The sequence below is a fragment of the Pteropus alecto genome, unplaced genomic scaffold, assembly GCF_000325575.1.
Source record: "Pteropus alecto unplaced genomic scaffold, ASM32557v1 scaffold146, whole genome shotgun sequence".
Lineage (NCBI taxonomy): Eukaryota > Metazoa > Chordata > Mammalia > Chiroptera > Pteropodidae > Pteropus > Pteropus alecto.
In genome coordinates, this window is record NW_006442107.1 from 32,849,185 (window position 1) to 32,870,492 (window position 21,308).

The 21,308-nt window shown below is 38.1% G+C and overlaps 1 protein-coding gene across 2 annotated transcripts in view; it reads left to right on the plus strand.

Annotated features, from left to right (window-relative positions):
- Positions 1-15,282, plus strand: part of RALBP1 (ralA binding protein 1) — a 49,799-nt gene extending 34,517 nt beyond the window's left edge. Inside the window, exons 4-10 of one of the 2 annotated variants that reach the window (XM_006920078.3) lie at positions 146-495; positions 1,942-2,103; positions 3,157-3,288; positions 6,510-6,617; positions 11,767-11,888; positions 12,159-12,282; positions 13,342-15,282. In XM_006920078.3, coding sequence (XP_006920140.1) covers positions 146-495; positions 1,942-2,103; positions 3,157-3,288; positions 6,510-6,617; positions 11,767-11,888; positions 12,159-12,282; positions 13,342-13,608 — 1,265 coding nt within the window. In that variant the 3' untranslated portion in view covers positions 13,609-15,282. The remainder of the gene's footprint in view (positions 1-145; positions 496-1,941; positions 2,104-3,156; positions 3,289-6,509; positions 6,618-11,766; positions 11,889-12,158; positions 12,283-13,341) is intronic. The other variant, XM_015595761.2, reaches the window with a different exon arrangement.
- The last annotated feature ends 6,026 nt before the right edge of the window (positions 15,283-21,308 follow it).

Here is a 21,308-nt window from a genome sequence, read left to right on the forward strand (position 1 = left end):
ATAAATACTTCATAACTGGAGGTTTACTATTGTCAGATTGGCTTTTCTCAGATCTTTCTGCAGGGGTGGGTACAGTGATGAAGAAAGCTGTTTCATTTATTTTTCTCTCAATATTCTCTTTCTCTCTGAATTTGAATGTTTTAAGGAATTAAATCAAAGGTGGATGAGCTGAAAGCAGCCTATGACAGAGAGGAGTCTCCAAATTTGGAAGAATATGAGCCTAACACTGTAGCCAGTTTGCTGAAGCAGTATTTGCGAGACCTTCCGGAAAATCTGCTTACCAAAGAGCTTATGCCTCGCTTTGAAGAGGCTTGTGGGAGGAGTACAGAAAGTGAGAAAGTACAGGAGTTCCAGCGCTTACTGAAAGAGCTGCCAGAATGTAACCATCTTCTGATTTCTTGGCTGATCGTGCACATGGATCATGTTATCACAAAGGAACTGGAAACAAAAATGAATATACAGAACATTTCTATAGTGCTCAGTCCAACTGTTCAGGTACATGTGCCCTCTGATGCCGGCCCTGGGGAGTTGGGGGAACATTTTTGTTGCTGAGTTGCATACAAAGCACTTAACCAGTGAAAGTAGATAAGAGTTTAGCCTGAATATTGGTCTTTTTTTCACAATGTAGACAGTGTCGACATATAGGATGATGAGCATATTTGCCTGTTAGCTCGTAGCTATGTAATATGAATATTGTACCATCTTTGGTGTGGGTATCTAAACCAGTTCATGGTAACGGTGGTCTGTCATTAAAGGACGAGCCCATGGTACCTGCAGTTACAGAGATCACTGTAGAATTTTAAAGATTTCAGTTATTTCTTCAAATAGCATTATTGCTTAATTATATTACACACACATATCAGACTTGGGCTCAAAGAGACCTAACATTTGTTTGGTCAGGCATTTAACCTGAGGATTTCAATCATCAAGATAGTTCCTAGAGAAGCATTTTGTAGAAACTTAATCTGAGGGGACATTTCAGGGAATTGGATAGTGTGTTAATTGCTGTCTCTTTATAACAAAAGTACTTGGTCTTCATTTATTGCTGCTCAATTGGTACTAGCATAGACGTGTTTTCTTTTAACTAGAGTTATTGATATTTTACTTAGGCCACACACAAAAGGCGAAAAGAGATGATGGTTATATTTTTTAAGCCTTTTTGGCCAACATACTGTGTTATTAGTCATTGTCTAACACACTGTGAAAGAGAGTATTTTCTTTTACTAAAGATTTTGTCATTGTTCATTGATTATATTTTGGAAGCAAAAAATACTTCTCAAATTTCAATGTGATCATTCATATTAGTCAGGATTTCAGAATTTGGTAAATATTACATTGTTATTTAATATTACTACATTAGGGATGATAGTGTCATAGAAGATTTAAGTGTGTTGTAAGGATAAGTTTTAGGTAGAAAGTAATTTCTTTCAGCCAACCTAATGTCCTGATCGCCTAGCATATGAACATCATATTTAAACGCTGGCTGTGCAAATGTGCCTAGAAGGCATTTATTTCTGGAGTGAGGGCTCAAACTCTCAGTCCAATTTACAACTGCAGGTGCTCTTGCTTACTTCACATTCCTTCACATTCAACAGATCAGGTTGTGTGTGTTAAAAGGTCTCAAAATGACTTGGAAAAAAAAAAAGCTTTTTAAAATCAGTAAATATAGTAGTGCTAAGAAAGAACAAATTGAAGGTCATCAGCTTCTATATCCTTTTCTTTCCAATTCCTTACAGTGTTTGAGTACATTTTAAATCATATTTTTCCATTCTCTTCTTAAAATTGTCCACTAATTAACAAAGCACGTCTAGTCACTACTGAGGAAAACTTTCATTCACGTGTCCAGAATTAAAGGACATGCTGTGTGATAGACACAAATGAAATGATGAAATAAAATAATTTTAATAGCTTTCTTGTAAATCTTTTTATTTTTTTTCTTAGATTAGCAATCGCGTCCTATATGTGTTTTTCACACATGTGCAAGAGCTCTTTGGAAATGTGATACTAAAGCAAGTCACAAAACCTCTTCGTTGGTCTAACATGGCCACTATGCCTACACTGCCAGAAACCCAGGAGAACATCAAGGAGGAGATCAGAAGACAGGTATATGAGCTCAGCCTGTGCTTTAGCCCTAAAGAACCAGCCTTTCCTCTGACCCTTTTGGACACTGATGATGATAATGATGAAGAACTCTTGTCCACTGAGTACTTTCTTAAGTGTGTCTGGAGCTATGTTTGGCACATTCTTCATGGCACACTGAAGCCAGAAATTTTTATCTGGCACTGTTAACAAATCAGTTAAGTCAGAATATGATGGTAGAGGGAGCACAGATTTTAAAATCAAAAGACTGGCTTTAAATTTTTGCTCTGCTTCTCATTGACTGATTTAGGCAAATCACTTAACCTACTTAAGCCTCATTGATCCCATTTTAAAATGGACCCTTTCTAGGTTTAATATGAAGATTACAATATATGAGATCATGCATTAAAGATGCTCAGCATGGTGTTATAAGCAATCCAAAAATGTAAGCTTATCCAGACAGGGTTGCTGTTACTAGCCATGTTTTACAGATAAGAATAATGAAATTTTAAATAACTTACTGTGTCACATGGTTACTAAGCTATAGAACCAGGATTTGATCCTGGATCAAATACTTTTCTACTATGCTAATTTGATAGAAGGAAACAGTGACATTTGGTTGTGTGCGTGCGTGCGTGCGTGTGTGTGTGTGTGTGTGTGTGTGTGTGTGTTTGAGAAAATGAATAAGAAATTCAGGACTAAAATTTATTAAAAAAAATTTTTAATAATCAAATAACAATATTTGATTATTATGTCTTATATTTGCATACACGTTATCAAATCCCTGTTTGCTTTTCTTCCTTTTATCTTCTCTGATTAGTTGATGGTGTGTTGGGGGAAGGGATGTAAATTCACTTCTGTTGAATTGATGTAAATTAATGAGAACCCAGTGCCCAGGAAAAACAAATAAGAATGATTTTTTCAGTTATATCCTTATAAAAAAATAATCTGGGCTATTATTTTATTCCTTTAATGATAATTGAAAAATAGTTTATTCTACATCTTTAGAAGCTGCATGGTTTATTTTAAGGTGGTAAGACGTGGAATACTACTCAGTTGTGGTATATTGTTTTCTAGGAGTTTCTTTTGAATTGTTTACATAGAGATCTACAAGGTGGGATAAAGGATTTATCTAAAGAAGAAAGATTATGGGAGGTACAAAGAATTTTGACAGCCCTCAAAAGAAAACTGAGAGAAGCTAAAAGACAGGTGAGTAAATGTATTACTTGGGTACATCACGTCATAACAAAATATAAGAAGAATGCGCTGGGATCTTTTATATACTCTTATTTCTTTTAAAAATGCAACATGTAAAGGTCTCCTGAAGTGAAGTTCCCTGTTAGGAAATTTATTCATTCAGATGTTCCCAGTTCTAGATTATTGATCCTTTAGCTTGGTTATCGGGGAAACATTTTGTTTAAACAAATTATTTTACTGAAAGATATTTTGTCCTTTCCTGCTTAACCGTACCTGTAAACAGGTTTCTAAGCATGAGAAGCAGTTGGAGAGTGATACTTCAGAGACTGCTGGGCAATTTGAGTCAGCTTTTTGGAAACACATGGAGGTACTGAAGATCAGGAGGAATTTTCTTTACCTAGTAATAGGAAGAGTGGCACATGACTTCTGATAAGTTTGGGGTACACGAGTCAGACTTTTAGTGTATGTTGCTTGACTCTGGGACTTTGAGTTTCCCAGCCACACCAAAGATAGTTCCCAAATCTCTGGACCCTCTTATAGCCCCACATGTAGATTCAATGGCAGAATCCAAATGGCACTTCCAAGAAACATTAGCTAGCATTTGTCAGACTGGGAGAGCATGATTGATAGTTGGTCACCATTGTGGCTGTGCCAAGAAACAAAGACAACCCATATATTTCTGTTGCTTTGAGGTTAGAGATTTGCCCTTATGTAGAGGATAGCTTTATCAGAAAGGAAACATTCATGAGATTCTTACGCATGCACTCTAGGACTAACAAAAGCCCTCTGTGTCTACTTCTTACTCCTTTTCTCCTGTTTACCAGATTATCTTTTTATTTTGCTTCCTACACCTGTTGTTGTTGTTATTCATTCCCTTCATGATTCAGCCTAGAATTGAGTTTTAGACTGACCAACCAGGCTTCATGGTTATAATTGTTAACCATGTAGCATTGCCCATCAGCCTTTAATTGAAGGGTCTCTGATCTAGGACAGGGCTAATGTAGGTTTGGCTTTCATTTCTCTTGCTTCTACATCTCTTTTAGATAAAAGAATTATGACATAACAAACCAGAACCAATAACATAAAGGGATGAATTACCTTTGCTTTACCAGTTTTTTGATGTTATCTTTTCATGCCTGGTCTTTAATTCACAAAATACTTAACAGGTTTTATCAAGTGGTTTTTAACTTTTAGGAATAAATGACTTTTAAAGGTAGAAATAAATTCATTATATTAACAGACTGAAAATAAGAAAAATCCCACCTATTAGAATAGCTGTTATCAACAAGGACAAGTAATAACAAATATTGGAGAGGATGCGGAGAAAAAGGAACTGTTGGTGGGGCTGCAAATTGATATGGCCACCATGGAAAACAGTATGGAGGTTCCTCGAAAAACTAAGAATTGATCTACCATATGATCCAGCAATCCCTCTTCTGGTATTTACCCCAAAGACTTGAAAACTCATATCCGAAAGGAAATTGGCACAGCGATGTTCGTAGCAGCAGTATTCATGGTGGCCAGGACATGGAAGCAACCGAAGTGTCCTACGATAGATGATTGGCTAAGGAAACTGTGGTACATATATACAATAGAATATTACTCGGCCATAAGAAGAGATGAAATAACTGCCATTTGTGATAACATGGATGGGGACCTCAAGATAATCGTGCTAAGCGAAATAAGCCAGACAGAAAAAGTTGAAAACCACATGATATCGTTTACATGTGGGATATAAACCTAAAAGCAACAAACAAGGACAAAGAAACAGAGATTCAGGGACATGGACAATAGACTAGTGGTTACCAGAGGGTGGAATGGGAAAAGGGAGGAGGGAGGTAGATGGTGTAAAAGGGGTCAAATATGTGGTAACAGAAAGAAATCTAACTATGGGAGAGGAACACACAATGCAATATATATATGCCTTCCTGTTAAATTGTACAGCTGAAACTTACTGGATTTCGTTAACCAATGTCACCATAAAAAAAGGAAGAAAAACCACATGATCACATCAGTGATCATATTTGGCAGAATTCAGCACTTATTCGTGATAAAAACTCTCAGCAAACAACTTTCTCAACCTGATAAAGGGTACATGTGAAAAAAATCTGTGATTAATGTACTCAATGATAATAGTGTAAATGCTTTCCCCTAAGATTGGGTGTACAAGGCAGGGAGATTTCTGCTCTTATTATTTCTATTCAACATTGTACTGAGAAGTTCATTGTAGCCAGGGCAATAAAGCAAGGGAAAAAAAGGCATACAGATTGGACAGAAATAAGTCTGTCTGTAGACGAAATTATTGCCTACATATAAAATCCTAAGGTATCTATAAAAAAACTAATAAGTGAATTTAACAAGGTTGTAGGATATACAGATATACAGAAATTTATTGTATTTCTGTGTATTAGCAATGAACAACTAGATATTGAACTTAAAAAGAAAAAAATGGAGTGATATATCTCAATATTGTTGTTTGTTTTCTCAAATTGATCTGTGGATTCAGTCCCAGTCAAAGTCTAAACAGGTAGTTTTTATAGAAATTAACAAGTTTTCTGAAATTTTTGTGGAAATACAAATGACCTAAAATAGCGTAAGCAATTTTGAAAAGGAACAACATTGGAGGACTCGCACTACCTGATTTTAAGACTTACTATAAAGCTACAGTAATCAAGGATAGACATATAGAATAGACTGTCAAGAAATAGACCCACATATATAAGGGCAGTTAATTTCAACAAAGATGCTAATTGATTCAACTGATATGAAACTCAAGAAGAGGCAAAACTATAGCAGTGGAAAACAGGTCAGTGGTTGCAGGGGCCAGCAGATGATGGAGGAGCCCAAGTATCTTTTGTGGTGATGGATGTTCTGCATCACAATTGTGGTGGTTACTTGACTGTATACACGTTTGTCAAAACTAATTGAGTTGTAGCCTTAAAATCAACCCCCTCAAAAAAAAGTATCACAGGAGGTCATTTATGTGGAAGGGTTCTGGAAATGGTGAGCACATTAGCCAGAATTGCACATTTCACCGTGTAGCCACAGACTAAGATCCACATATTTTTTTAGCTCAGTTAACAAATGCCTGTCTGTCCAGATGGTTCATCTGTTAATGTTATTTTTTTCAGTTCTAGGAAACTTTAGAATGGTGATGGTATGAGTTTGTTGAATGTGTGTTACATATAGGTTGACCAGTTTTGTTTTGTTTTTTCAATTGTCTTACTTGACAGGAGTGTGAAACCAAGATTGCACAAGAGATAGCCAGTCTTTCAAAAGAGGATGTTTCCAAAGAAGAAATGAATGAAAATGAAGAGGTTATAAATATTCTCCTTGCCCAGGCAGGCTAAACTCTTTTTCTCTATTTTGCAAGCTGCTTCTTTTTAAAAAATAAATATTGTGTATATTTAAGGTATACAACAGGATGATTGGTATACCGATACATCGTTAAATGATTACGGTAGTTGGGCTAATTGACATTATCTCCTTTTTCTTTTGTGATGAGAGCGCCTGAAACCTACTCTCTTAGCATGTTTCCAGTATTCAATACAGTATTATTGACTATAATCATCACATCTGTATATTAGATCTCTAAACTTACTCATCCTATATAACTGCAACCTTGTAGCTTTTGATCAACATCTCCCCATTTCCCCCACCTCTCACTCAGCCTTTGTTAACCACCTTTCTACTCTGTTTTCTATGGGTTTGAATTATTTTTTAGATTCCGCATATAAATGAGATTTTACAATATTTGTCTTTCTCTCTTGCTCATTTTACTTAGCATAATGTCCTCCAGGTTCATCCATGCTATCTATAAATGACAGAATTTCCTCCTTTCTCATGGCTGAATATTTGTGTGTGTGTGTGTGTGTGTGTGTACGTGTACACGTGTGTCTGTACACCACATCTTTATCCATTCATTTGTTGACGATTGGGTTATTTTCATATTTTGACTCTTGTGAATAATATTGCAATGAACACAGGATTGCATAAATCGATTTGATATCTTGTTTTCATTTCTCTTGAATGTGTGTTCAGAAATAGTATTGCTGGATTATGACTGTTATATTTTTAATTTTTTGAGGAATCTCCTCATTGTTTTCCATAGTGGCTATAACAGTTTACATTCCCACCAGCAGTATACAAGTGTTCCTTTTCCCTACATCCTTGCCAACACTTGTTATTTTTTGTTTTTTGATAATAGCTATCCTAGCAGGTGTGAGTTGATGATTGTGGTTTTGATTTGAATTTCCCTGATGATTAGCAACATTAAACATCTTTTCATACACCTTTGGTCATTTGTATCTCTTCTTTTGAGAAATGTCTATTAGGCCTTTTGCCCATTTTTAATTGGGTTGTTTTTTTTCTTTTCTTACTATTGCATTGTTTGAATCCCTTATATATTTTGGACATTAAACCCTTAGCAGATGTATGGTTTGCAAATACTTTCGCCCATTCCGTAGGTTGTCTTTTCACTCTATTGAGTGTTTCTTTTGCTGTGTAGAAGCTTTTTAGTCTGATGCAATTCCATTTGTCTATTTTTGCTTTTGTTGTCCTGTGTTGTTGGGGTCATATCCAAAAAAACTTATTGTCCAGGCAGTGTCAAAGAACTTTTTCCCTATGTTTTCTTTTAATAGTTTAATGGTTTCAGGTCTCACATTTAAATCTTAATCAATTTTGAGTTGATTTTTTTTCTTATATATGAAGTGAGAGGGTCCAGTTTTCATTCTTCTGCACTAATTTACCAATATCGTTTATAAAAGAGACTGTTTTTTTCTCCATTGGGTGTTCTTGGAACCCTAGTAAAAGATCAGTTGACCATAAATGTATGGATTTATTTCTGGGCTCTCTGTTCGACTCCATCGGTCTATATGTCTGTTTATATGCCTGTACCATACTATTTTGATGATTATAGCTATCTAATGTATTTTGAAATCAGGTAGTGTGATGCCTTCAGTATTTTCATTTCGTTCAAGATTGCTTTGACTATCAGTCTTTTGTGGTTCTAATATGAATTTTACGATTTTTTTCTATTTCTATGAAAAACATTAGAATTTTGATGGAGATTCCATTGAATTTACAGATTGCTTTGGGTAGTATGGCTATTTTAACAATATTATTTCTTCTGATCCATGAACATGGGACATCTTTCCATTTATTTGTATCATCTTCAATTTCATCAGTGTTTTATAGTTTTAGTGTATGGTGTGTAGATCTTTCACCTCTTTAAATTCTAAGTCATTTTGATGCTATTGTAAATGGAATTGTTTTCTTTATTTTTCAGATAGTTTGTTGTTAGTATATAAAAATGCAACTGATTTTTGAATGTTGATTTTATATCCTGCAACTTTTCTCAATTCGTTTATTAGTTCTAATGGTTATTTGTTGGAGTCACTAGGGTTTTCTATATATAAGATCATGTCATCTGCAAAAAGACGATTTTACTTCTTTCCAATTAGGATAGCTTTTCTTTTCCTTGTCTAATTACTCTAGCTGGGACTTGTAGTTCTATATTGAATAGAAGTGGTTAGAGTGGGCATCATTGTCTTGTTCCTGATCTTAGAAGAAATGCTTTCAACTTTTCTCTGTTGAATATGATGTTATCTGTGGCCTTGTCATTTATGGCCTTTATAATGTTGACATATGTTCCTTTTGTATCCACTTTGTTTAGTTTTTTTTTAATCATGCAAAGATAGTCAATTATGTCAAATGCTTTTTTGCATTTATTGAGATGATCATATGATTTTTATCCTTCATTCTATAATGTGGTATGTCACATTTTATTTGAGTATCTTGAACCATCCTTGCATCCCAGAGATAAATTCCACTTGATCAGGGTGTATTAGGGTATATCTTTTTAATGGGTTGAATTTGTTTTTCTGGTATATTGTTAAGGATTTTTGCATCTATGTTCATCAGGGATATTGGCCTATAATTTTCTTTTATTTCCTTGCCTGGCTCTGATATGAGGGTAATGCTGGCCTCGTAAAATGAGTTTGGGAGTGTTCCCTCCTCTTCAGTTTTCTGGGAGGGTTTGAGAAGGATTGGCATTACTTCTTCATTAAATGTTTGGTAAAATTCCCCTGTGAAGCCATGTGGTCCAGGTCTTTTGTTGGTTGGGAGATTTTTGATTATTGATTTAATCTCATTATTAGTCTGTTCAGATTTTCTATTTCTTCATGATTCAGTCTCGGTAGGTTGTATGTGTCTAAGAATTTATCCATTTCTTCTAGGTTACCCAAATTTGTTGGTGTATAAATGTTCATAGTAGTTTCTTATAATCCTTTGTATTTCTGTGGTATCAGTTGTAATGTTTCCTCTTTCATTTGTAATTTTATTTTTTTGAATCTTCCCTAAAGATTTGTCAGTTTTATTTTCTCCAACAACTCTTGGTTTTATTGATCTTTTTGTATCTTTTTTTAAGTCTCCATGTATTTCTGCTGATATTTATTAATTCCTTCTTTATGCTAATTTTGGGTTTAGTTTTTTTTTTCTAGTTGAGGTATAAAGATATGTTGTTTATTTGAGAATTTTTTTCTTAATGTAGGCATTTATCACTATATACTTCCCTCTTTGAACTGCTTTTGCTACCTCTGATAGGTTTTGGAATGTTGTGTTTTCATTTTAATTTGTGTCAAGGTATTATTTTCTTCTTTGACCCATTAGTTGTTTAGGAGTGGAGTATGTTGCAAGATTCTTTGTGGTCATTATATTTTAATTTGAGCATTTCAACTACAGATATATCTTTTATCAAACTTGTAAGATGATTTTGAGGTTTTAGAGGGACTCTGCTTGTTGTTTGGCCCTACATTTATGTGATGTTTGCTTAAATGTTCAACTGGAGAAAGAAACTATTTTCTATGGAATGAATGCATCTTACTGGACACTGTTCTACATGCTTTACTTAATTCATTTCATCCACACAGGTCTGAGATTGGTATTTTTCCTAATTTACAGATTGTTGGCACTTGTTCCATATTGAGATTTGACTTTAAAAAATATTTAAAATATATTCTTCCTCACCTCACAAAGTTTGGATGATAACATGGATGAACCTGGAGGACATTATGCTAAATAAAATAAGCCAAACAGAGAAAGACAAATGTTGTATAAAATGTAACAATATAGATTTTAACTGATAGTTGTTGCTAATAGCACCTTTTAGATATTTTGATTTTAGTCTTTGCAGGTGAAAGTTGTTGGAGATGAATTGTTTTATTTTCTTTCATTGATTTGACAAATTGCTCTTGAGTATCTACTGTATTCTAGGAATAGAGCTGAAGATGAAATCTTTACTTCCTTTCTGAACTTCGCAAGTCAATCTTACTCTGTTCTGGAAATTCCCAGAGTTTAGGGGAAAGGAATGAAGGTTTAGGCTCTAACAGTTTGTGTGTGCTTTCAGAGACTCATGCATGTGGGATACCTAAAGACTACCGAGTTTCAGTCCTTTTCTGTCACTTCTGAAAAATATTATTTTGCCTAGCAGGGGTATATAACTCTTTTCCCCTGAAGAGAGGATGAAGTCCCAGTTTATGCCTTTATTTCAGAATTTTTCAGTCTGATGTTTCTTGGGCCATAAACATGTCTGTGTTTGGAAACACATCGGGAACACTGCATATTATATCTCTGAGAAGATTATTCATACATATTGGGGGCTTTGAGTAGTTTACTTTAGAACTTGACCATAGTGTCTTTCAAGTTTGATCACAGGTACTTCTTGCCCTTTTGGTACCTGTTACTTTAGAAATAAATGCTGTAGCTCTCTCTACCTCTAGCTCGTCATTCCTGTAGCCTTACACCTATTACCACCTAAGTTTTGTCTACATAGGGTCTTTATGTTGGAGGGGCTAGGTCTTGGGCAGATGGAGATTTTTTCCCCTTTGGCGATCCTATCAGTTTTATATATTCTGTTAAAGCAGAATATTTATCGTTTAAATATTTTCTCTGGGGACATGGGTTGTGGAAGGCAGTGGCTTGTGAGGAGAAAATTTTTTTTTCTGTGAACACCTTTCCTTCATTAGATCTGGTCTAAGGTGATGCTGACACCATCTCCTGGGTCCTCTTTTTCTTGGTGATGCTATCAGAAGCCACCTTGGCCCTAGAACAGACACTCTCTTTAGTGAGGTGTGGGAAGGCATTCAGAAACAACTGAGAAGCAAAAACTTGAATTTTGGCCTTGTGCCTGGTGTGCTAGCCTCATATAAAGCCTTTGCAAAAACGAGAACATGGGGCTCCTACTTGGCATCTTATGTCTTGAGAAAAATCTAGTCATTCTTCCCAAATAACTTAGTTTACCTTTTTTCAAAGAAATCTTTTCTTGACAATAAGAAAACAGGATATTTCTTGCTTGTTACAACAAGCTTTCCCATAACTTGTGTATTATGTGTATGGGGCTAAAGAATTCTGGGCAACATAGGAGACCCCCCAAAAGTGACATTTCCTAGACTCATACTCTCAAAGGTGTTTATACCACGATCATTATTTTAGGAGAATGAAATCCTGACTGAACAGGAGGAGCTTCTAGCCATGGAGCAATTTCTGCGCCGACAGATTGCCTCAGAAAAAGAAGAGATCGAACGCCTCAGAGCTGAGATTGCTGAAATTCAGAGGTAAAGGAAAGCCAAGGGTTTTGAAATTTCCAAGAATGTTTCCTTAAATATAAGCATAATTGTTTCAGCTCTCAGACTTTCATGTAAAAGAATTAGGCATGCAAAGTTAATCATTAAGTTTCTTATTCATTAACTGTTAAGAATGGTGTTGTATTGAGTATATTGAGTAGACTAATGAAAACTTAGTAAATCTTAAAGAAGGGAGATAACAGACAAGCATACCTTTCTCTACTTATTTGTAAAGTTTTTCTTGACCTCTCACCCTTAAAGTCGTCAGCAACATGGCCGAAGTGAAACTGAGGAATACTCTTCTGAAAGTGAAAGTGAGAGTGAAGATGAAGAGGAACTTCAGATCATCTTAGAAGATTTACAGAGACAGAATGAAGAGTTAGAAGTGAGTTTCGGGGGAAAATAACCAAAAATCACACTAACTCCTAGAAAGTGGTAGCGACTACATTATTTTCCCTTAGAAGTTTTCTTTATATTAAAATCCTAAGTAGGAAAACAGATACCAGAATTCCAGTACTTGGGATACAGGCTCAGCTGCTGTAACAAAGAGAATACTCTTGTGGTTTGAACAAGGTAGTTACATCGCTTGTCTAGCAGACATCCGACCAGCCATCCTCCATGTAGGTTTTTTCCACTTAGGGTCCAAAGTGGCTGCTCTAAGTCTTCCTCCCTCTTGTAAGCGGGAAGGGGAAAAAGGAATCAAGGAATGTCCAGTTGTCAGGGCCAAGGTGCACAAGAGGAACCCAGCGCTTCCGCTCATACCACGTTAGCAAAGGCTCAGTCACGTGGCCATAACTAGCTGCAAGGGAGGCTGGGAAATACAGGCTGCATGGAAGTGCCATGTGAGGAAGACGGAAGGTGCACTGTGCAGCCAGCTGCCTGCCAGGGAGGGAAGTCAGTGAGAGTTTGGGATTAGCTACTGATTTGTGTTACCTCAACTCTCCTGAGTGTAAATGATTTAGACCTCATAGTAGTTTTCTGTAGTTTGACTAAGCACAGTTCAAATGTAAAATAAAGCCTTTCACAAAAGAAAAAGTACATTGAGACAATCTAGGATTTTATCTTGTCTCTAACTTCCTCCTCTAATTGCTACTAAAATTACCTTTATTTTTTATTTAAGGGCTGGTGAAGAGCCAGTTCAAAAACATAAATCTATTTTAAACACTAAAAAAATTAATTTATTAAGATAATTGTTTTCAATGGATACATTTGCTTACTTTTTTTGTATTTAGGAGCAGAATTTATATCTTGAATTATATCCTTTCTGGGTCAAAGTTTTGTATCTTATTTGCATATTCATGTTCATATCTTCTGTTTCACAACTAAATTGATTAAAATAAAATAGATTCTTATGTAGGATACCCTTGCTAACTGTTCTCTGCTCTTGAATCGTTGTCATTTTGACCTTCTTGAGTGACAGCGGCTCTTTCTGTCATTTCTGAAGATAAAGAACAATCATTTGAATCAAGCAATTCATGAAGAGCGAGAGGCCATCATCGAACTGCGCGTGCAGCTCCGCCTGTTGCAGCTGCAGAGAGCCAAGCCTGAGCCCCAGGCACAGGATGATGAGGAGCCCGAGAAACGTGGCGGTGCCATCCAGCCGCCTAAGGAAGGCGCCCCAGAGACAAAAGCAGCTAAAGAGCAGCCAAAGGCAGGCAAGGAGCAGGCCAAGCCGTCGCCGAGCAGAGACAGGAAGGAGACGCCCATCTGAGCATCCCGCGGGTCATGGAATCCTCCAGGACTAACAAGACCTGTGCATCTTACTGTAACCCCGAGAGTCAGAGTGCACAACTCTCTGCTGTACATTCTGTAAAGATGTCTTTTCTTCTCAGAGACTCTTCCTTTCACATATAAGACTTTTCCGCGTCAGGCTCAGGTTACAGGGGAGGACAAAGCAGTGGATGCTTTGTGGGCTTGTAGGGGACAGACGAGTTTTCCAGATAGCTTATTTGAAGATTAATTTTCTTTGTTAACTTAAAATAACTATTTTAACTCTTGAGTGGCTTCTTTTTAAACCAAAAATCATCTTTGCTTTTTTATTATGGCAGAATCAGGATCTCTTTTTCTCGTTCAAGGGGAGGGACCAAACAAGGTAAATACTGTTCCTGCCTTGTGGCTCACCCCACAGTATCACCCTCCAGGGTCACTGCTTACCTAGTCACTCTTGCTTGTGCCTTTTACACCTTTTTGGTGCAGATTATATCATGGGGAGCTGCCTCATATTTCCTGACTGGCCAGAATGGCTCTTATTGGGGTCACCTTTACCCACCCTTGTCACTCTCTCCTTTGACAGTCCTAAACCACAGTCCTAAACTAGTCACCAGAATGGCCTAGTTGGTCACATACGGAGCTGCCTGTGGAGCCTGCCTGCCAGCCCTGGGGCTGTGTGCCCAGTGTGGAGGAGGGGCCACTTCACTCTTGGCTCCTCTTGCTCCTTGCTGCTCGTGATCAGCAAATGCTTTTCACTGGGTTGGTCGAAGGTAGCACCTTGACCTAAGAAATCCACGCAAAGGATCTCTTTCCCAAACTAGAAATCTTCTATGTCACTGACCTTCCATTAAAAACAGAATGACTTAGATTGCTTGCTTGGGCTAGAATGTAAACGTCTCTTTGCCTGAATAAGCCATATATATATGCTGTTAAACAAAAGTTTTCAATTATTCATATCGTCTCAGTGAACCTGCTGATGGACTCCTAGTTGATGAGACTTAGCAATAGAAAAAAACCTTACCTTTTAATGGTAGCTGTGACCCCAACCCCACTTTCTTGCTTTTGCCACTTCCCTGGCGGCCTGAGGCTTCTGGGAGGCCCGCTGTCAGGCGCCTGTGTTCAGTCACGCTCTGTCCGAATAAATGGCACCCTGAGGTAGGTCAGCTCTCATGGCTGTGAAGACAAACCACACAGTCAAGGTGACGGAACCCCCCCACCCCACCCCTGCCGAGGGCTCTGTCCTCTCCTCCTCCTAGTTAGTATTTATTTTCAGCACCTGTTTGATGCGGTTTTTATCCTCTACCTATTGCACTGTTGTGACTTGTTGGCCATTATTTGATTTTTGTACGAAAAGAAAGCTTTGTTATAGAAATCAGCATACTATTTTTTTAAATCTGGAGAGAAGATATTATGGTGACTGAAAATATGGTCAGGTGTCAAATATAAATGTATAAAAACCTTGCTGTCCTGTTGGTCATATTACTACATTCATTTTATATTTGCTCGCAATATTGGAGGTTTCTTTTTTGTTTGTGTAAACTAATTTCTATCAAGGTGTCATGGATTTTTAAAATTTAATATTTCATTACAGTTGTCTCAGTGTTGGTTAACTAATTTTTGTCAGGACCATTATTGATCAAGCAAATAAATTCAACAGCCATTTGAGAAAAAAAAATGCTTATATTTGTACATATTTTTTCTTTGAAATGAGGAGTTGGTTTAACACTTTAAGGTCCAAGAGTGAAAAAAATGTTTTAATTCACTTCGTGTTCCTCACCTAGGCAGGTGGTGCCCACTCACTGGCTACTAGGGTTTGCAGCAGCTGTTTCCCGCCCCCTCCCAACCCCCCTAAACAACCCAGGTAACTGGGGTTGGGTCTGCAACTTCTTCTGTGACGTCCTAGTTCCAAAGGAAAGTTTTGCCTTTTCTAGCATGTTGCGCAAATCAGCTGGCCTAACTTGGCAAAAAAAGTGGGTTGATTATTTCAGTTGCTTTCCTTAAGGGTATTGCAGGGGTCTGTCCAGGCAGATTACCTGACTAGTGCTGATCAGGCAATTCATGAGTGACTGATTTTAAGATTCCATTTCTGGGAGAGCTGAAACTAAGTCTCGGTTTGTTGACATGGAGCTTAGCATAAACAGGAAACAGGCTCAGAGTAGTAATGTGCCCCGCAGTGGTGGCTGTTGCCTGCATTGTTGCCACATATTCCTGAAACCAAGAGGGAATAAAGTGGTGCCTGTGTAGGCACCCTGGGCCCAGAAGTTCCGATGGATTCAGAATAGAGGGACACTGGGGAGGAGTAAACAAGTATGACTTTCATCTGAACTGGAGCACTGCAGCTCCAACAAAAGACAAGAAACTGCTGAAAATTCCAGCTACAATTAGAGAAAGCAAAAGTGGTCTCTTTGTGAAGGTGTCTGTAGCCCTCTGTGAAAAAGTTTTACCAATAATTTTTCAGTTTCTCACATGGAGATAAAAAATATATATCATTTATTGTTATTGAGCCAATGACATCTGCTGCCGGCCTTCAGAAGCAAGGAGCAACAGTATAGAAGGTATAATAAGTTCTCTGGAATGAAACATTAACTCAGCCCCACTGGGCCATCCACACACATGCACGACCGAAGGGTGACTCCTTCAGGGATGAAGAATCCCAAGTAGAGTCACCCTGTATAGCAACCTGGGTTCAATCTGCTGACAGGTTGGCCTTACTCTAGGGTTCCCATGTGAAATACACTCTGTTACATTTGAACTTCAGATCCAGTGAATAATATTTGAGTATAAAGATGCCCCATGCAATCTATATTTGAGTATCCTGTTTTGGGGGAATTTTTTTGAGCCCTTTTGCCTACAGTAGTGCCCTCAATAACAAGACCTTTCCTGGCTTTTCTCTCCTTTTCTGTATTTTTAAGTCTAGCCATGCTGCCTTAGTTTCTCAACTAGCAATGGGGCTGATAATGCCTACTACAAAAGGCAAAGTGATCCTAAATAACGTACAAATTACATGAAACAGAAGAGGACCCTATGTAATCAAATGTAGGACAAAATGCATGAAAAGCTGACAGTATTAAGTAGGTGGAACTGGGGAGAAGGAAGGATTTATAATTCATAATAAATAAGGATTTATAATTTACCAGATTTGCCTCTGCCTCAAGTGTGGGGACACTCATTAAGTACATGCACATATGCTGATACCAATACTTGTGGGTGGCATGTTATTTGGGCACTAAAGGAAACAGCTCTCTAATAAAAGATAACCCAAACATAACAGTCTAGGCAGCTAGAGCAGGCAGCTACACTGATCCTATGACCCTGTACCTGGTGAGACCTTGCTGCAGGTAAGTCACGTGCAAGAAAGCTGCCCCTGGATATTCCTGGGCTTTGGGCTTGCATGCCAGCTCAGCAGGTGATGCTGGCCATCACTGCTGATGGGGTCATGACCACCTCTCATGATGATGTCCAGTCACCGAGTGGGTGTCAACACAATACATTTTAAAGCATTCATTTGCAAATAAGGAAATGAAATGCAAAAATGAATCTTTTTGATTACTGTGCTGTTGGAGTTAAGATATCAAAATTATGGAAAGAACATTAATATGGAAAAAGTGAGATCCCACACCAACCGATTCTAATAGGGCCTTGTTATAAAAAAATTTCACCTTATTAGGAGTGCTGGGACTCAGGCTCCACCCTCCACCCTGGATCATAATGTGTATTTTAATAATCCCAGGTGACAGATACACACTAATATTTGAGTAGCATTGTTCTAAGTTGCCAATATTTTACAAGATTTAAAAGCCAAAACCCAGAATAATTTTGGAATAAATGACCACCCAAATATTGTTAGAAACAAATACAGCAAAGTTGCAGGATACAAAATCAAGACAAAAGTCCATTGCATTCCTACATACTAATAATGAAGTATCAGAAAGAGAAAGGAAAATAATCCCATTTATAATTGCAACAAAAAGGATAAAATACCTAGGAATAAAAAAGGAAGGATCTATACACTGAAGACTATAAGACATTATTGAAAGAAATTGTAGATGACACAAGGAAATGGAAAGATAATCCATGTTCATGGATTGGAAGAATTAACATTGTTAAAATAGCCATTTTTACCTAAAGCAATATATAGATTTAATGCAATTCTCATAAAAATCCGAATGGCATGTTTCACAGAAATAGAACCAATTTGTATAGAACCTTAGAAGACCCTGAATAGCCAAAGCAATCCTGAGGCAAAAATAAATAAATAAATAAATCTGGAGTTATCATATTCCCTGATTTCAAACTATATTACAAAGCTACAGTAATAAAAACAGTATGGTGTTGGCAGAAAAAGACACAGACCAATGACACAAAATTGAGAGCCCAGAAATAAATTCATATGCATATGGGCAACTAATTTCTGACAAAGGTGCCAAAAACATACAATGGAGAAAGCCACATGCAAAAAATGAAACTAGACTGCCATCTGATACCATACACAAAAGTTAAAATGGATTAAAGACTTGAATATAAGACCTGAAACAATACGTGGAAGAAAACATAGGCACTAAACTTATAGATCTTGGTTGCAGAGGGGTCTTTGTGAACTTGACTCCTAAGGCAAGGGAAGTACAAGCAAAAATAAATGAATGGGACTAGAGCAAACTAACATACCTCCGGTAAGGGGCTAATATCCAAAATAATATAACTAATTCAGACAACTCAACCACACACACACGCGCACGCACACACACACACACACAGACACACACAAGCAATTAAAAAAATGGGCAGAGGATCTGAATAGACATTTTCCTCAAGAAGACATACAGATGGCCAACAGAGAGGCACATGAATAGATGCTCAGCATCATTAATCATCTGAGAAATGCAAATCAAAACCACAATGAGAAATCACCTGTTAGATAAGAAATGTGTTGGCGAGGATGTAGAGAAAAGGGAACCCTCCCACACTGCTGGTGAGAATGTAAATTGGTGCAGTCACTATGGAAAACAGTTCTGAAGGTCCTCAAAAAATTAAAAATAGGAGCTACCATATGACCCAGCAATCCTTCTTCTGGGTATTTCCCCCGAAAATGTGAACATGCTTACTTGTAAAGATGTACATACCCCACGTTTTTTGCAGCATTATTCACAAAAGCCAAAACATGCTAAGTGTCTGACAGATGATTAAAGATATTGTACATACATATGATGGAATACTACCAGCCATAAAAACAGATGAAATACTGCCAAATGTGACTACATGGATGGATCTTGAGAGTATCCGTCATGCTAAGTGAAGTAAGACAGACAAAAAAGGACAAGAACCATATAATTTTACTTATGTGGGATATAAAACAAAAAGCAACAAATGATCAAAAAACTCAGATACAACAGAATGGCAGAGGAGGAGTGAGTTCGGGAAGGAGAGGAGAGTAAAGGGGATCAAATACATGGTAATGGAAGGAAACTAAGCCTGGGGTGGTGAGTACACAATAGACTAATCACACTACATAATAGTTGTCACAGTATAAAGTTTTGACCTAAAATTTGTTAACCAGTTACCCCAATTAAAAAATAAATACAGCTGATTAGTGTGAAAGATTCATATGCTAAAATTACTAAAAACTCCAAGTAATGAATTTTGCCAAATTTAAACCAGCAAAATTTGACCTAAAAAAATAAATCACTTGGTAGAAATAAACCTACAATAGTGCTGTAAAGTGCCACATGGACTTTTCCGCCTGCTCCCCACCTCCGCATCGCAGCTCTAGTTGCATCCTGCTGGCTCCTGCTAAGCCAGTGCCACTGTCATCTCCTTCTAGCCACCATCTTAATCATTGGGAGATCTAGGACAGGCTGTGCCTGGAGGTAGAGGGAAGATGGTCAGTAGGAGAGAGGGTCACACTGATGATTTGCTCACTGATGGAAGTCCCTCCAATGGAAGCCTAAGGGCGAAGGTACAGTAATTCTGGTGTTGACATTGTCATGAACCATCATTTGCAGGAAATCAGCTTCACAAAAGAAGCCTACAAGAAGTCCATCAGAGTACATGAAACTGACTCTGATCAAAAGGAAACTTTGAGACCAGAGAGTAAAAACTTTCATGGTGGGCTGCAGAACAATTCAAGAGCATCTTGCTAATTTACAAAGAACTACCAGTTTGTTATTGGTGAAACATGAATCCAGACGGCGTGTGTTCCCTGGGGGACTACCTGTGAAGATTGTGTGACCCCATGTATGTCAAGTTTTCTAGGTAAACAATTCCCCGTCCCGGCCTCCGCAAATCATTTCTGTTAAAACTAAAACTAGTTTAATTCTCTGTAGAAAACGGGAATCAAATTGGCTTGAGGAAGCCCCCCACAGAAAATCCCTTCATCAAAAATGTGTCACTGTTGAAATTTTTGTGTTTACAGCCAAGATGTTCTTAAGGTCAAAATCTCCACTGGGTCAAAAAGTCATACTCAAAGGATCACAAAATTTCCTGAGTTTTGGAGTTTCTGATGGATTTGAGAGTTGGGCCTCCTTCCTCACCCTCATCTAAAACAAAATCTGGCATTCCAGGGGGATAGAGGACTCTGCAGGCCCTGACTTACTTAAAAACCATGAAAGGCTTGGCCACCCTTCCCTAGTAAGGTCTCCTAGACCATCCATCCATGTGCTCCAGTGCAAGGAACAGATGGGGGCATGGGCCCAGCCAGCCTCCTTCCTCCCATTGGCACCTCCCTCCTGTGGCCAACTCTTTTTGGGGGCCTGCTACACCTTCTACATCTAGCATGAATTTATTAAGGCTTAAGGAAGAAATTCAAAAATTTAAGAGAAACCACAAAGTCTTGCTTACTCTCATTTATTTCCAGATTCAACTTCTTTTCCTCTGATTTGAGTCAGAGGATAATTGATTTTAAAGAGGCCATTTACTTTGAGTTGCTGGGAGGGTCCTTCTTTTCCTCCCTTTTGCTCACTGCTTGTCTCCTGGAATTTTGCACCGAAACGTTACCATACACGGAAATGACCACGTGAGTCCCGGAGCCTGGAATGCAGCACTTTCCTACAGATGGTCAGTTTAAAAGTTTGCAGCTCTCTCCCGCTGAGCTGCATCTGCATAGCATCGCACCCTAATGCTTCCCAAGTACCCTGAGCGTGCCTGGTGCTTCAGGCACTCCACGTTCCCCTAGAAAGCTGGCACTGGAAGGGACGTGAGATTCTGGACACGTTTCCTTTGGTATATTCAGCTTCCAGTGCGCCAGGAAACACTTATCCCAATAGAAAGTGGGATCTGGATGGAACAGGTCTGAGAAGATCAGTAACCGCAGTGCATGCAAGTGCCTGCTCAGAAGAGTAAGACTCAGCCAGGGCAGTGTTCCCTGACAGGACACCGGCAGCTGGGGCAGCTCTCACGGTGGAAGCATATGGTAGCTCTTCTCAGAACTCGGCACTTGCCCAATTCAGAGTTAGAGGGTTCTAGAAAAACTACGGTCATCTGGCACCACAGAAATATCCCCAAGTCTTAAGAACAAAAGTCACAAGTAAAAAGGTGACTCCCAAGCCACTCCACTGAAGTCAAATAGGAAGTCTGGGGGCTGGGTAAATTCAGTAAGGGACAATCTGAAAACCCACAAAAGCTTGAAAACATTTCTCTCAGACAAAGGGTAGGGCAGCAGAGACCACAACCCAGGAGGCAGGCAGGCTGGTGAGGGGGGTGGAGCGC